Source organism: Ovis canadensis, chromosome 7, assembly GCF_042477335.2.
Source record: "Ovis canadensis isolate MfBH-ARS-UI-01 breed Bighorn chromosome 7, ARS-UI_OviCan_v2, whole genome shotgun sequence".
Classification (NCBI taxonomy): Eukaryota; Metazoa; Chordata; class Mammalia; order Artiodactyla; family Bovidae; genus Ovis; species Ovis canadensis.
Window position 1 is genome coordinate 92495945 of NC_091251.1, and position 15904 is coordinate 92511848.

The 15904-nt window shown below is 43.6% G+C and overlaps 2 protein-coding genes across 3 annotated transcripts in view; one reads left to right on the top strand and one right to left on the bottom strand.

Annotated features, from left to right (window-relative positions):
• Positions 1-15904, top strand: part of ADAM21 (ADAM metallopeptidase domain 21) — a 51818-nt gene that overhangs the window by 862 nt on the left and 35052 nt on the right. Inside the window, exons 2-5 of one of the 2 annotated variants that reach the window (XM_069596919.1) lie at positions 8659-8796; positions 9827-9922; positions 10304-10431; positions 10985-11192. The gene's annotated coding sequence lies outside the window, so the exon portion shown is untranslated. Of the gene's footprint in view, positions 1-8588; positions 8797-9826; positions 9923-10303; positions 10432-10984; positions 11193-15904 lie in introns of those variants that run through there. The other variant, XM_069596917.1, reaches the window with a different exon arrangement.
• Positions 6782-9138, bottom strand: LOC138444244 (disintegrin and metalloproteinase domain-containing protein 20-like). The gene has a single exon (XM_069597527.1). It carries the CDS (start codon positions 9136-9138, stop codon positions 6913-6915), a length of 2226 nt encoding a protein of 741 aa, XP_069453628.1. The 3' UTR covers positions 6782-6912.

Here is a 15904-nt window from a genome sequence, read left to right on the forward strand (position 1 = left end):
TTTAAAATTCTATGCTGTTGCCAGCATCCACAGGGGCAAATTGGGAGCCTCTGATCCATGTGGAGTCCGGCTGGGAGTCCCAGTAGCCGGTAACACCAACCCCCGAATTACACTCCCCTCTGACTCATATGGAGCCAGCTTACCCCCATCTCAAGACCTCTTTTCCATGTGTGTGAGCTCAGCATACACGCGCCTGCCCCCACAGTGGAAAGGAAAATGTTCTTTGGGTTGCATGCATGAAAATCTTTACCTGAAAATGTCTAATCATCTGAAGGCCTGATAGCCAGTTTTGTTTTTATTTTTTTTCTTTCCAGAGCACACTGCCTTATTTCTGATTTCCACTTTGAGCTCCTTTCAGGAGGTGCTGAAGGTTAGCAGCTGCAGTGGCTATGATTTAATTCTTTTAGAGGCAGACAGCACGTGCCAGATTCCAGTTGGCAAGGCCCCTTCATGGCCAAAAATTTGACCATGGTTGGGGGCGTTTTATGGCCGTTTTGTCCTGTGGTGCTGGGAATGCGCATCTGCTGGTTTGGCAGAGGTCCCGCTGATAGGCAGCTCAGAGTGCTGTTCCCGGAGGAGGCCATGGGAGCAGCACAAGTTCTGGCCCATACCTGTCTCACTAGTGATCTCTTAGGGCCCAAGAGGACGTTCCCTCTGCTGCTGCTTCCCATGTCTGCACTCACATTATTACAATCAGTGACCCCATGTTTATTGTTTAATCCCTGTGTTGTGCCCAACTCTTTTGTGACCGTTATAGACTGTAGCCCACCAGAGGCCCCTCTGTCTATGGCGTCTCCCAGGTGGGAATACTGCAATGGATTGATATTTCCTTCTCGGGGAACTTCCCAACCAGGAATTAAACCCTTGTCTCTTGCACTGGCAGGCAGATTCTTTACCACTGAGCCATGTGTTCGTATATATATATATATATATATATGTATTGGAGAAGGCAATGGCACCCCACCCCAGTACTCTTGCCTGGAAAATCCCATGGACAGAGGAGCCTGGAAGGCTGCAGTCCATGGGGTCGCGAACAGTCGGACATGACTGAGCAACTTCACTTTCACTTTTCACTTTTATGCATTGGAGAAGGAAATGGTAACCCACTCCAGTGTTCTTGCCCGGAGAATCCCAGGGACCGGGGAGCCTGGTAGGCTGCAGTCCATGGGGTCGCACTGAGTCGGACATGACTGAAGCGACTTAGCAGCAGCAGGATACCCTAGGTCATCTAACTTAGTCTGTTAAGTAACTATTCAGTTCAGTTCAATTCAGTCACTCAGTCGTGTCCAACTCTGCGACCCCATGAATCGCAGAACGCCAGGCCTCCCTGTCCATCACCATCTCCCGGAGTTCACTCAAACCCACGTCCATCAAGTCGGTGATGCCATCCAGCCATCTCGTCCTCCGTCGTCCCCTTTTTCTTCCCCCACAATCCCTCCCAGCATCAGAATCTTTTCCTGTGAGTCAACTCTTCGCATGAGGTGGCCAAAGTACTGGAGTTTCAGCTTTAGCATCAGTCCTTCCAAAGAACACCCAGGGCTGATCTCCTTTAGGATGGACTGGTTGGATCTCCTTGCAGTCCAAGGGACTCTCAAGAGTCTTCTCCATCACCACAGTTCAAAAGCATCAATTCTTTGGCGTAAGTAACTATAGCCTGGTGTTAATCTCCTGGTTGTAAATCGTGAAGCATCTGCTTTTACCCGAAGGTTGATGATGAAGTTAGGCTTTAGGGAAAAAAACACAAAAAAACACAACTTAGAGTATCCCTTTAATAATTTAGTTAAATCTTGTTAACAGTATAACATAACAGCAAAGGACTGCCTGGGAAGTGAGTCTTAGTAGCACAGACCTTAATAAAACTAGAATTTAATATTTAGTGAAACATAATTATTTCTAAAATTATGCTTTTTTATTAATCATAGCCGACTAGTTTGTTCTTAAAATAAGTTTGGTCCACTGACCATATAGGCTTTTTTTGTATTGACTGTCATAATTTTTCAGGAGTCTCAGACTAAATTCCCAAAGGCGTCTGAATGCCAAGAAGGTCATGCCAAAGGCCTGCCATCACATTTTTCTATCGGTCCCCCAGATATTTTGAGATATCTGTATTTTTTTAGGAGATGGTCTTTTTATTTATTTGATGAGGTTGTTCAGAACCCAAGTGTCTCCAGTTTCTGGAGGGACAAGGCAGAGAGTAAAGGAAAATGTTTGAATTTTACCCATAGGTGTAAAATACCAAATTGTTTTAAACCATAAGTAACTTGAGGAGAAGAGCTTCTTTATATCTGAAAGAAAAAAAGAAACCCACAAAGTTTATAAGCCAGTAAAATGTCAGACAAAAGTCATGAAAGTTGCAACCATATTTAGCAGTTCATTTAATCCCCTGTAATTAATCTTTGTTCTATCTATGGGGTCGCACAGAGTCAGACACGACTGAAGCGACTTAGCAGCAGCAGCAGCAGCAGCAGCAGCTGCAGCAGCTGTTGCCCTTGCCTGATAATTGAGGATGATAGTCTAAAGAAGTTTGTAAAGTTTGTGTTAAGGCTTGTGTGATTGGTCCAGAGAAGTAGGTGCCTTGCTTACTGGAAATTATAGAAAGCATATCCCAAGTGGAAGACACATTGTTAAACATTTTGTCTGCATCAGGGCATTTACCCTGTGCAGGCAAATTTAAAAAAGATGAAAATAAAAAAACAATGAGGTTCATCAGGGAGCTGGGAAAAGCCAAGCAGCTGTCTTAGATTTCCCATAACCCTGACTGTTTGATTTACCCATTTTAAAATTCCTGATTTAGGAGTAGACTGTTGCCATGTTCTAAAGACATCAATACAGCAAAAGTCTTAATTTTTGTAGAAGCAGAATGAACTTTATCCACATGTGCCATAGTCTTCATAGACCATTGTGAAATAATGCTTATTTACTTTACAAAGTAACAAAAGATTTTAAAAACAAATATAAATGGCTTAAAGGTAAGGAAATTCACATAGTCTGTTATCAAAAGCCACATTCCAAGAAAACTTTCTTCTCTTAGGAGAGTGAAAACCAAATTCCAGTCTGATACCAGGTTATATTCACTGTGATAACAATAGTTATTCACTTAGTCAAAGTAACAAAAGATTTCAAAGGCAGTCAACATCTTAAGAAAACTGTACCATGCACCCAACTTTTCTTAAGCAACCACAAACTGTTCTTTATATTAGCACTCTGTAGTTGGTAAACATAAATCACCCAGAGCTCTTCATTTTATTTTCATTTTTTTTCCTTAAAAGTTTCTTCACATAAAGTGACTTTCCCTGTTGACAAATTTGCAATAGATGTAAGAAGAATGTTATACTTACTGTTGATGATTCTTAAGACCTGTCCATATTAATTAGATTAACTAACATTAATAGCAGGTCTTAATTTAATATTGAATATTTCCCAGTTCATGTGAACGTAAAATTCATTCAGTTTAATTTCCCTGTATTTAGAATTGTTTGATTTGTAAGCACTTTTCCTTAGGCCCATTAAATTAGAACTCATTTACAAAATAACCTCAGCAATAGGATTCAAAGACAAAGACACACACTGAGACGTAGATTACTCCACACAGAAAGAGATCTCATAGTTTTCCACTTGAGATTTTGTCTCTTTGCACTTGTATTTTCTTCCTTGGCTTAAAGTTCTACTAATCTGTCCAAGGCTGAAGTCTCAGGCAGTGTGGGCCGTGTATGTCAAGGATGTGATAACAGTTAACTTCAGGTTTTTCCCTAGGCATGTTTCTCAAGCCTGAAAGAAGCATTTTAACAAGCTAGCTTTCTCTAATTGCACATGCAAAAAGAACCGGTTTTGTAATTTCAAAAAGGTTTCATTTTGGCCAGTTTTCTCCAGAGTCTGAAGAATATTATGACCAGTCTTTTTCTTTCTGCATCATAGCCTCATAGCTAAAATTTAAATCAGAAAGTGCGGAAATTGGTTCAGATGACAGGTGCAGACTGACTGATAAGATGTCCCCGGAGGGTTGACTCTCTGGGGAGGTGGGGGCTTAGTCTGATCAGAAGAATTGGAAGGAGTAAGAAAACGTGTAGGAGTGGGGGCAGCTTGGTTTCCCTTCCTTCCTCACCACATGCCCTGAGAGGTAGGAGAAGTTAGAAGGAGATTTTTTTAGAATGTTCAGAGAGTTTTTTCAGGCTTCTGATTACAGACACAGTAGGGGATGGGGAGATAAGGCAGCAACAGAAAGACACATAGAGAAAGACACATGAGTCTTTCAGGTTTGGACTCTGACTTGCCGCCATGAAGGAGTTTAGTGTGCCAGTAAGAGGCCATTTTTCTTTGGCCTCTCAATTTGTGTTGGGGCTAGGAAAAGAAAATGAGCCTTTTCTTTTTGAGGTTTCCAGCATCAAATTTTTTTCCTGTTCCCCAGCAGCAGCAGAATGTAGCTGAGAGGTGAGTCTGAGGGAGTCTCCCTGCCTCTCCAAAACCCATTCTTAGCCTATATGCCCTAGAATGGGGGTGCTGAGAGTCACCAGCCATAGAAAGGAATCCCTTTTGTCCCAGGGAGCCCTCCCTGAAACTGAGACACCATGTGACTAATGGCACAAATGGCCGATTATCCCAACAATCGTGTCAGACAGTGAGAGGTAGCTCCTGAGTGTGCAGCTAAGGCACAGACTGTGAGACAAGATACCATGCAACTCGGGCAGGAAAAGATAGGAGAGAAAGAGATTACCAGAACCAACCTGGTGCCTCACCCTTTGGCAATTCCCTGAAACATGGAGGCACTTTTTAGAATGACTCAGAGGCAACTCCCAGACTCCTGTGTATCAATCCAGACCAAGGGAGGAAAAGTGAAAGTAACAGGGAAGACAGGCTGAGGGATCTGCTTTGTGGCTGTGCCAGGAAGGCAGCAGTCAGGGGTGAATGGGCTCAGTGTTTTGCTTGAACCCATATGTGCCTGACATTGCACAGAAACTGTCTATCTGGGGGCAGATGTCCTAGTAGCCTTGTCCATTCTGTGACCCCCTTATCTTGTCATGGGAGTATTCAAGTGGCAGGTGCACTAATGGCTTTTAAGTGCCTGAGCTGTGCTTGCAATTTTAATTGGCCTGGTCCTCAGCTTAAGGGAGAATGGGGAAAGGAGGAAAGGAGGGCCCTCACCCTTTTAGGTGGCAGTTACTGGGGCATAGTGGACTTGGGGCCTTTGGAACATGCCAGAGAGTACCCCTGGCCAGAGTTCCTCAATTGCTTCCACAGACACTGGCCTATTCACAAGGGGTTTGAAGAAAAAGAAATGAGAGAAGAAAGGAGAGTAGGGGAAAACTCCCCTGAGAATCCCCATATGGGCCACTCAATGTTGTGATCTGTGCCTGGGCTGGAAAAAAATTTCCAAATACAGAGTATTTTAGAAAGGAATGAGTTCGTTAAGAAAAAGAGCAGAGAAAACGAGGGTGCTGCAAGCACACCGGGTGGCCTCCTGCCAGACCAGGGAAAGCTAACACTTTTCGTAGGTTAGTAGCCAATTGTCATAGTCTCAAGACAGAGAAAATTCCTGCCAGAAGGGTGGCATTAGAGAATTGCTCAGGATGGGTATTTTTGTCTGTTATGGGGTCAGAGGGCTGGCTGGTTTGCATCAGGAGAGCTCTTGCAAAGTTTGCTATGTGACTCAGTCACGTCCCCATGACCATGGTGCAGGGCTCCTCACCTGTGGAACCTATAGCTTTCCACAGATAGCAATAATTAACACAGCATGAAAAAATTATATTTCAATTAAAAAAGGAGAAAAATTTGGACAAATCAAAATGTCATAGGGTGGCTATCCTGTTGATTCTCTAGTGCTACATCCATCCTCTTCCCTTAGGTAGTTACCCTCATCTGAACTTTATATTTATAGAAATGGATTTTCCCCAAGGACAGAGACATTTAAATACCATGAATATAACATATATCACTTATGAGACCTGCTTCTAACAATCTCTTATGAAGCAATTGCTTCCTGTCTCCTTCTGTGTAAATTTTGTATCTGTACATACAAAAGGCACTCAGTTACACCAGTATTTTATAAACAGGTTGTGCTTAGGCAGTTCCTATGATTTTAAGTATGAGATGCTATGACATTAATAACTGGGGACCACAAGTAGTGATAGAGCAGTGATCAATGGCTCCTTGTGTGTTGGTTTTAAATTAAAGATAGCAAATGCCAAAGTCATTATACTTTGAATACTTCTGTTTTCGCACAACCCAAGAAAACAATGAGAATGGCAGACACAGCATTTACTAAGTGGGTAACATATTCAAGGCCCCTCTTAGGTCCCTTCTTTGGACCGTCACAAAACTCCAGAAAGGTACATTTCATCTTTCAGTGTAAAATGTCATATATAACCTTGATCCTCTTAAAGCCTGTGGCTTTGAGCAAGATCATACTTAGCAGAGTGTTGAACTGCTGTTGATATTCACATGCCTGTAACATGGAATTTTTTATCTTCCTACAGCATCAGTTAAGGTATCTTTTATGCTATCTTCAAGTTAGGTTTATTTAACGCTAGCAAATACATGAACCGGTAACAAAAACCTAGTACATAATCAACTAAGCAAAATCCTAATAAACTACTAAACACATGATACCAGTTCTAACAAGATGTGCTACAGGCACATCCATGAAACATTAGTAACCACAACATAAATAAGTAGAGGTCCTCTTGTTGGTTGGAATCTAACAGTTCCCATTATCATTGAGAGGAGTAGTAAGGCTAAGACCAGATATAAAATAGTAAATGCATTTAACCACACAGACTCCTTTTAAATTGCCAAGTCATTTTATTTGAAGATAACAACTTGGGAATTAGTGTGATTATTGATCATTTCTCCCAGTAAGTGCCAATGTGATTTTCTCCATTTTGTGAACTCTAGTTTTATTTACTTGGGTTCAAGGGATTATTTCTCAACACTTTCATCTCTCTCTTCAAGTTTATCTTTTACATAGAAAGTGGCACCTATAAATGCTGAAAGGGAAAGAAGGCAAAGGCGAAGAAGCAGCAGAGCTAATGCTGCGTTTAGACTCAGCCTTAGACTGGCTCGAATGCCTAGTTCTGTGTCAGGTGGAGGACCACTATCTACACTGCCACCTGGTCCTCTCTCAGTACACTTTGGTGGTTTCCAACCTCGCTGACAGTGACAATTTTTGTTATTGTTGCACACCCCTCTGTAATTGCATTTCTTGACATCGCAGTCAAAATCCAGGTCTTGAAAAAAAGTACAGTTTTGGTCCTTACAGTATGCTCCTGGGCCACATGTTGCACCATCCACTACAAGCCCCATTTCTGGCACGTCTGTCCCGAAGTGGGCATCATACCCAAAGCAGGTTTGTGGTGTAACATCATGTACTATTATTTGATGAAATGTAGTGTGCTCCCCACCACCAGGAATTTCCTTCACGCTGCTACAGTGCAGCATTCCACACTTAACATCATCACGTTCACATGGAACAGGTTTTCCTCCTCCTTTAGTCACCCTCACACCACAGTTTCCAAATCGGTCACCCCTGAGATTCAATACCTCGTAGCATGATGACGCAGCCGCTTTTATCTTAAAGCCAAAGAGGGCTTGACACTGTAAATCACGGTCACTACAGTTTCCCCTCATACAAACAGCTGATGGTGAACACGGGGTTCCATCCTGGATATAAGTGTCATCTGGACATTCATGTGTCTTCCCGTCACAGTATTCTGGTAGATCACAAATACCAAGAGTATCTCTGCAAATATATCCAGGATAAGCATATTTACAGTTTCTGCAGCAACCTCCAAAGTCACAATCACTGCCAAGGCTGAGGCCACAATTGGAATTGCAACATCGATCCCCACTACAGTCTTTCAAGGTGCCACAGTCACATTCTTCATTGGGATCTAGCTTCTTGTCACCACATCGTCTTGCTATATAAGGAAAATTATTGTATGGTACATATGGAACACTCAAACAAGTATCCCACGTATGTAACCGTATGTGAATTCTCTCAAAAGTACAATTGCTCATCATATCTAGAAGACCAGGGTTAGGACTCATGAGACAGTGTTGTCTCCGAAAACACTGACAACCTGGAACATCATGATGACAACCCAATACATGACCGATCGCATGTGCTCCAATAGTTGCAGTTAAAAATAGGTGGTATCTTGCAGCAAATACATATGATGCTCCCCAATTGGGATTGCACACTCCATTAAAGCTGCTACTATAGGTGGCCCCAGCAATCTTATGTCCTGTTATAAGCAATGAAGTATCATGAGGAATATCATTATACCATCCCCAATATTTCCATAAACCAAAATCAGTTACTGCTTTTGAGGCTGAATTAAATTCATACAAATTCATCTTATCCACGCCATCCCATATGCATAAAACACGTATCAAAACCTGAAGTTGACCCTGGTAATAAATGCTATGCAGTATGTTATTCAAAATCACTACATTCTCTGTTATACGTGTCATATTATTGTTCTGAACAACTAATGAGTTTGAAACTGTGTAGTGAATTTTTAAGGCTTTCCTGTGTGGCCACCACAAATACACAGTGCCTGCTCTAGGCATTTCAGAAATCATTGCCTCCTCATACTCTTGATTTGTATCTTTCTCTTCAGCCTCACATTTCTCATCCTCTGCTGCTGTTTTCTGTGTCACAAGCTGAGAAATCAGATGCTCAAATTTGGAAGAAGCCTCCAATGGTTTGATTTCGTAAGTGAAGTCATCCAGCTGCAGCATGCCACGCAGACCCCCATGGCAGGTGTCCAGGGTGCCCATGGACCCAGGAACCCCTTCCAGGTAGCTAAAGTAGTAACAGTCTCGGGGGATATAAGGGTAGTTCTCCTGCATGGCACCTTGGTCGTTATCGGTGATAACAGGAAAATGTCTGGGCAGCAAGTTCTTCTTGACTCTCAAATGAACCACATGTCTTTGGCCGCTGAAGCGAATCTTGTAGGAGAGCTGGCCTTGTCTCTCAATTCCACTCACTCTGTGGGACACCTTCCTGGGAATCACAATTTCAGAAGAAGTGAAGCGCCATCCTGGTGGGTCATGGGAACAGCAGGTTGGAGACAGGAAAAGCCAGAGCAGAGGCAGCCAGAGATCACCTCTCAGGTGGGCCTGGGTCCAGGCACGCCCCATGAGTGAGGAAGTGCGTGACCAAGGAAAGTGCACTGCGGTGGGAGGCAGGCAAGACTATCCCTGGAGCAGCAACTTTTAGACAGCAGGCTGGTCCTGAGGAGAGCAGAGGCAGACTGGAGGCTGGACAGCCCCAGAAAGGTGGGGGAGGGGGGCGCAAGCTCTTACATAACAATGTGTCCTCATGAAGGGGAGGGGCTGTGCCAAGTGGTCCTAGGGGTCCTAACACAGGGGTGTTAGGGAAGATGAAACACAGCAGAAATGAGGGAAAACAGAGTGCATATCTGGGCTGAGTGGTTCCATGGTCCTTCGGAAAAGCCACAGGGGAAGAATCAGGGGGTTTGGTGCAATTTTGAGACAGTGATTGACTTTGCCCTCAAACCAAAATGAGACAAGGCTTCAATTTGTAATGAAAATATGAAATGGAGAAGAGAGTGGAAGCTTCTTTTAGTCAGACTTTTGAGGAGAGAATCAAATTCTTTCATACTTTACAAACATGGGATATGTTGAGGGTGATGAGTGGAACAGAACGATAGTGTCATGAGTAGAAATGTTAGGGTGGACAATAATAGTTCCTTATAAAGTTAAAATGATGCCTGCCCTGTGTCTTGGTGATTCTAGCCATAGGAAGTTACCACAGTGACTCTATATACATATTCATAACAGCATTATGCTTGAATTTATTCCACAGACTGGGAACAAGCAAACAGTACTGGACAGATGGATGACACACAAAGGGCCTATTCGCTCAGTGGGAAAATCCTCAGTAAATCTGATCAAGTTTCTGGTATGTGTACGATCATGGATGTATCTCATGGATAATATGATAACAGAAAGAAAGCAGACCAAAGAAGCTTTACATAGGACTTCCTTTGTACGATGTTCTGGAATAGTCCAAAATAATGTACGGGGAATAGAATTTTAATCAGTGCTTTCCTGATGTGAGGGAATGGAGGGATGGAGGGAACTTCCTGGAGTGATGGGAAACTTCTGAATCTTGATTGGAGTGTGTTCAAGATGAACGTTTCCCTCCAGAGTCCACATGTTGAAATCCGACCCCCCACCCCAGGTGATGGTATTAGCAGCTGGGGTCTTTAGGAGGTGATTGGTGCTTTTACAAAGAGGCCTCAGAGAGATCCTTCAACCCTTCTGCCCTCTGTGTTTACAGTGAGAAGGTGCCATCGATGAACCAGGAAAGGGTTCTCCAGATACTAAATTTGCTGGCGTCTTGATCTTGGTCTTACTAGCCTTCAGAACTATGAGAAATATTTTTGTTTATTAACCACCCAGCCTAAGGTATTTTATTATATAGTATTCTCAACACCCTAAGACTGGACGGCACTTACAAGCCAAACCTCAACAAGCTGCATCATTAAATCTGAATATTTTATTGTATATGCTGAGTATACCTCAAAAAGTTGATTTACTTAAAAAGTTCTGACTTGAGCTTTTTTTAGTTCCTTACAGAATAATGAATCATAATCTGATCATCACTGTTTCATACATCTTTCTGCTTTCAAAAATCATTTCTGCATTGAATTGCCTGTAAATGAACTCAACTCAAACTAAGGAAGTTACCATGAGCAATTTATCTCGCCTGATTTCTCTTTTTGTGGATCATATCTTTAAGTTGGAACCAGTAATAAGGACATTAACATTTAGAAAAGAAGAATGTCCTATTGCATAAATGTGATGTATGCAACACTGAAGGATTTTTTAAAAATTAGTGCACTCTCTTGCCTGGAAAATCCCATTGGATGGAGGAGCCTGGTAGGCTTCAGTCCATGGGGTCGCTAAGAGTTGGATACGACTGAGTGACTTCACTTTCACTTTTCACTTTCATGCATAGGAGAAGGAAATGGCCACCCACTCCAGTGTTCTTGCCTGGAGAATCCCAGGGACGGGGGAGCCTGGTGGGCTGCCGTCTATGGGGTCGCACAGAGTTGGACACGACTGAAGTGACTTAGCAGCAGCAGCAGCAGCAGCAGCAGGAATATTCAAAAAGATACAAGTATGCTTGAACTCAGCTTGAAGTCAATTCACCATGAAAAGAATAGGTAACTTCCTATTTTCTAACTGAAGTGTAATTGATTTATAATATCGTACTGTTTTCAGGTGTACAACATAGTGATTCAGTATTTTTATGGATTATATTCATTGGAAGTTGCTACCCTTTAAATATCCAATGCCAGATGCCACTCCCTTCTGGCACCAAAGTTTCCACAGAAAAGTTAGCTGATGGCCGTTTGAATTAGTGTTTTCCTTTTCTTCTTCTATATACCCAGGTGTGGAGTTTCTGGATCATGTGGTGAATTTACTTTTAATTTTCTGGTAATCCTCCCTACTGTTTTCCATAGTGTACCGATTTACATTCCTAACAACAGTGCACAACGGTTCCCTTTCCTCTGCATCCTCACTAACACTTGTTGTTCCTGGTCTTTTTGATGATAGCTCTTCTGAGAGGTTCATGAAGTCATATCTCATTGTAGTTTTGATTTAAATTTCCTTAGATTAGCGATGTTCAATACCTTTTCATCTGCATATTGGCCATTTGTGTGTCTTTCTTGGAAAAATGTCTATTCGGGTCTTCTGCCCATTTTCTAATTGGGTCATTTCATTTTCTATTTGATGTTGAGTTATTATATACTTTGCATGATAATCCCTTATCCATCATTGCGTCTCCAAATAATTTTTCCCACTCAGTAGACTGACTTTTAGTTTTGTGAATAGTTTACTGCGCTCTGCAAAAGCTTTTAAGTTTAATTAGGCCCCATTTACTTATTTGTGCTTTTGTTTCTTTTGCCTTAGGAGACAGATTCAAAAGAATACTGCTGTGATATATTTCAAGAAGCGTTATGCCCATGTTCTCTTCTAAGTGTTTCTGTTTCTGGTTTAGGTCTTTAGTCCATTTAGAGTTTATTTTTGTATACGGGATAAGGAAATGCTCTTGTTGGTGTAACAGACAGAAAAGTCGCTCAGTCATGTCTGACTCTTTGAGACCCTGTGGACTATACAGTCCATGGAATTCTCCAGGCAAGAATACTGGAGTGGGTAGCCTTTCCCTTTTCCAAGGGGATCTTCCCAACCCAGGGATCGAACCCAGGTCTCCCGCATTGCACGCGGATTCTCTACCAACTGAGCTGTCAGGGAAGCCCATTGCCGAAGCCCTTGACAAAAGTTTTGCTCTGCATTACTCCTGGAGGCCTCAATCCTCAGGAAAGGGAGAAAGAGCCAATCATTTTCTCAAAAACATTCTCGAAAAACAAATCCAGGAAACTTCACAAGTTTGGGTAACCCTGTTATCTATTGCCCTCCTTAGCAGTAGAATAACTCCAAAGGATCCCTCGGTTTGAGTCCATATACATTCTTTCTAACATCAGACCTCCTTATGGACAGGGAAGCCCTAGGGCTACAGTAGTATGTAACCAAACTCTCAGTGTTCTCACAGGCCTTTAGGGAATTTGGCCCAGAAACCAACCCTCCTAGCCCTCATTCAGCCATACTATATCAACTTGGGGATAGAGTCCTTAACAGAACTTGGATGGACAGTTCTCCCAAGTCCCAGCGGGTTCCTATTTGAAAGGGACTTCTTCCAGTCTTCCTTTCCTCACCTACAGCCATCAAAGTTTCAAGAATCTCTAGCTGGATTCACCTCTTCAGGGGGGAGCCTTGGAAACTGCCCTCTGAAGACTCAAGCACTCCAGCATCCTACACCTCTGAACCCACTTGAAGACCTTAAATTTCTCTTCAAAAGGACCAAAGATAAGTAACAATCGAACTCTTTAAAAAGATCCATGATCAACTGCCCATGTTGTGCTCCTGATATCGTGATTGTCCTTTCTTTCTTCCAGTCTCGTGCCCTCCTGTGGATGATCCTATCTCACACCTGTGGTACCTAACCTTGGTTGTCCGGTCTTCCAGAGGCCTGCACCAGGCATCATTCTTGACTAAATGCCCCTCAAACTCACTCTTGGGCTCCAGAATCACTGAGGATGGTGACTGCAGCCATGAAATTAAAAGACGCTTGCTTATTGGAAGAAAAGCTATGACAAACCTAGACAGTGTATCAAAAAGCAGAGGCATCACTTTGCCACCAAAAGTTTCTATAGTCAAAGCTATGGCTACTCCATGAGTCACGTACAGATGTGAGAGATGAAACATAAAGAAGGCTGAGCGCCGAACGCCTGGTGCTTCTGAACTGTGGTGCTAGAGAAGACTCTTGAGAGTCCCTTGTTCAGACCAGTCAGTTCTAAAGGAAGTCAACCCTGAATAGTCACTGGAAGGATGCTGAAGCTGAAGCTCCAGTACTTTGGCCACCTGACATGAAGAGCCGACTCACTGGAAAAGACCCTGATACTGGGGAAGATTGAGGGTAGGAGGAGAAAGGGGTGACAGAGGGTGAGATGAGATGGTTGGATGGCATCATTGGCTCAATGGACGTGAGGTGAGTTTGAGCAAACTCTGGGAGATAGTGAAGGACAGGGAAGCCTGGTGTGCCGCAGTCCATGGGGTCCCAAAGAGTTGGACATGACTGAGCGACTGAATACCAACAAGCTCACTCTCACTCTCACCTTACCCTTCCTCTGTTCCACCACACAAGCTAAACCCTCCCAACATTCCTTAGACCCAGAGGAGTATTTATAGACCCTAGCTACTGCCCACAACCCATCCTTCTACTGGCTATGCATCCCTGGAACTAGCCTTCAGACAATATTACTCTGGCCAATAGGAACTCAGTCCAATGTCTCAGCTTACCCAGATGCATCATTTGATGCTAGGACCACAAGCTTTAAGTTAGATCACATAGAGTCTATCTTTCTTCAGGTCCTACAAGAATGCCTAAATTTTATTCCTGTCATTCTGTCAACCCCACAACCCAGAAGCATCCTAATGAACCTAACCGAGGCTTTCATATACCCCATCTCCTTTCAGGGCAGTCACCCACGGGGGTATTCTGTCGGTAACATCTCCAACCATGCAACCATACTTTCATCTTGACTTTTCCCCCAGTGAGTGAACAACATTGGAAGAGCACCAACCAAACTATCCAAGCAGCAGTTAAACACAAAAAAACCAGTCCTCCGAAATATCTCAGCTTTTTGGTCTTCAAAATACAGATGCCAGACAAACCCCTCTTTAATCATAGATACTGACAATACTTTCATTTCTACAGGATGGGTCTCACTAAATATCTCTGGTCACTTCTCACTTCTTGCACAATTACTGGTCTAGGGACCAAAAAAACCCCACTTTTTAAAATTCTATGCTGTTGCCAGCATCCACAGGGGCAAATTGGGAGCCTCTGATCCATGTGGAGTCCGGCTGGGAGTCCCAGTAGCCGGTAACACCAACCCCCGAATTACACTCCCCTCTGACTCATATGGAGCCAGCTTACCCCCATCTCAAGACCTCTTTTCCATGTGTGTGAGCTCAGCATACACGCGCCTGCCCCCACAGTGGAAAGGAAAATGTTCTTTGGGTTGCATGCATGAAAATCTTTACCTGAAAATGTCTAATCATCTGAAGGCCTGATAGCCAGTTTTGTTTTTATTTTTTTTCTTTCCAGAGCACACTGCCTTATTTCTGATTTCCACTTTGAGCTCCTTTCAGGAGGTGCTGAAGGTTAGCAGCTGCAGTGGCTATGATTTAATTCTTTTAGAGGCAGACAGCACGTGCCAGATTCCAGTTGGCAAGGCCCCTTCATGGCCAAAAATTTGACCATGGTTGGGGGCGTTTTATGGCCGTTTTGTCCTGTGGTGCTGGGAATGCGCATCTGCTGGTTTGGCAGAGGTCCCGCTGATAGGCAGCTCAGAGTGCTGTTCCCGGAGGAGGCCATGGGAGCAGCACAAGTTCTGGCCCATACCTGTCTCACTAGTGATCTCTTAGGGCCCAAGAGGACGTTCCCTCTGCTGCTGCTTCCCATGTCTGCACTCACATTATTACAATCAGTGACCCCATGTTTATTGTTTAATCCCTGTGTTGTGCCCAACTCTTTTGTGACCGTTATAGACTGTAGCCCACCAGAGGCCCCTCTGTCTATGGCGTCTCCCAGGTGGGAATACTGCAATGGATTGATATTTCCTTCTCGGGGAACTTCCCAACCAGGAATTAAACCCTTGTCTCTTGCACTGGCAGGCAGATTCTTTACCACTGAGCCATGTGTTCGTATATATATATATATATATATATATGTATTGGAGAAGGCAATGGCACCCCACCCCAGTACTCTTGCCTGGAAAATCCCATGGACAGAGGAGCCTGGAAGGCTGCAGTCCATGGGGTCGCGAACAGTCGGACATGACTGAGCAACTTCACTTTCACTTTTCACTTTTATGCATTGGAGAAGGAAATGGTAACCCACTCCAGTGTTCTTGCCCGGAGAATCCCAGGGACCGGGGAGCCTGGTAGGCTGCAGTCCATGGGGTCGCACTGAGTCGGACATGACTGAAGCGACTTAGCAGCAGCAGGATACCCTAGGTCATCTAACTTAGTCTGTTAAGTAACTATTCAGTTCAGTTCAATTCAGTCACTCAGTCGTGTCCAACTCTGCGACCCCATGAATCGCAGAACGCCAGGCCTCCCTGTCCATCACCATCTCCCGGAGTTCACTCAAACCCACGTCCATCAAGTCGGTGATGCCATCCAGCCATCTCGTCCTCCGTCGTCCCCTTTTTCTTCCCCCACAATCCCTCCCAGCATCAGAATCTTTTCCTGTGAGTCAACTCTTCGCATGAGGTGGCCAAAGTACTGGAGTTTCAGCTTTAGCATC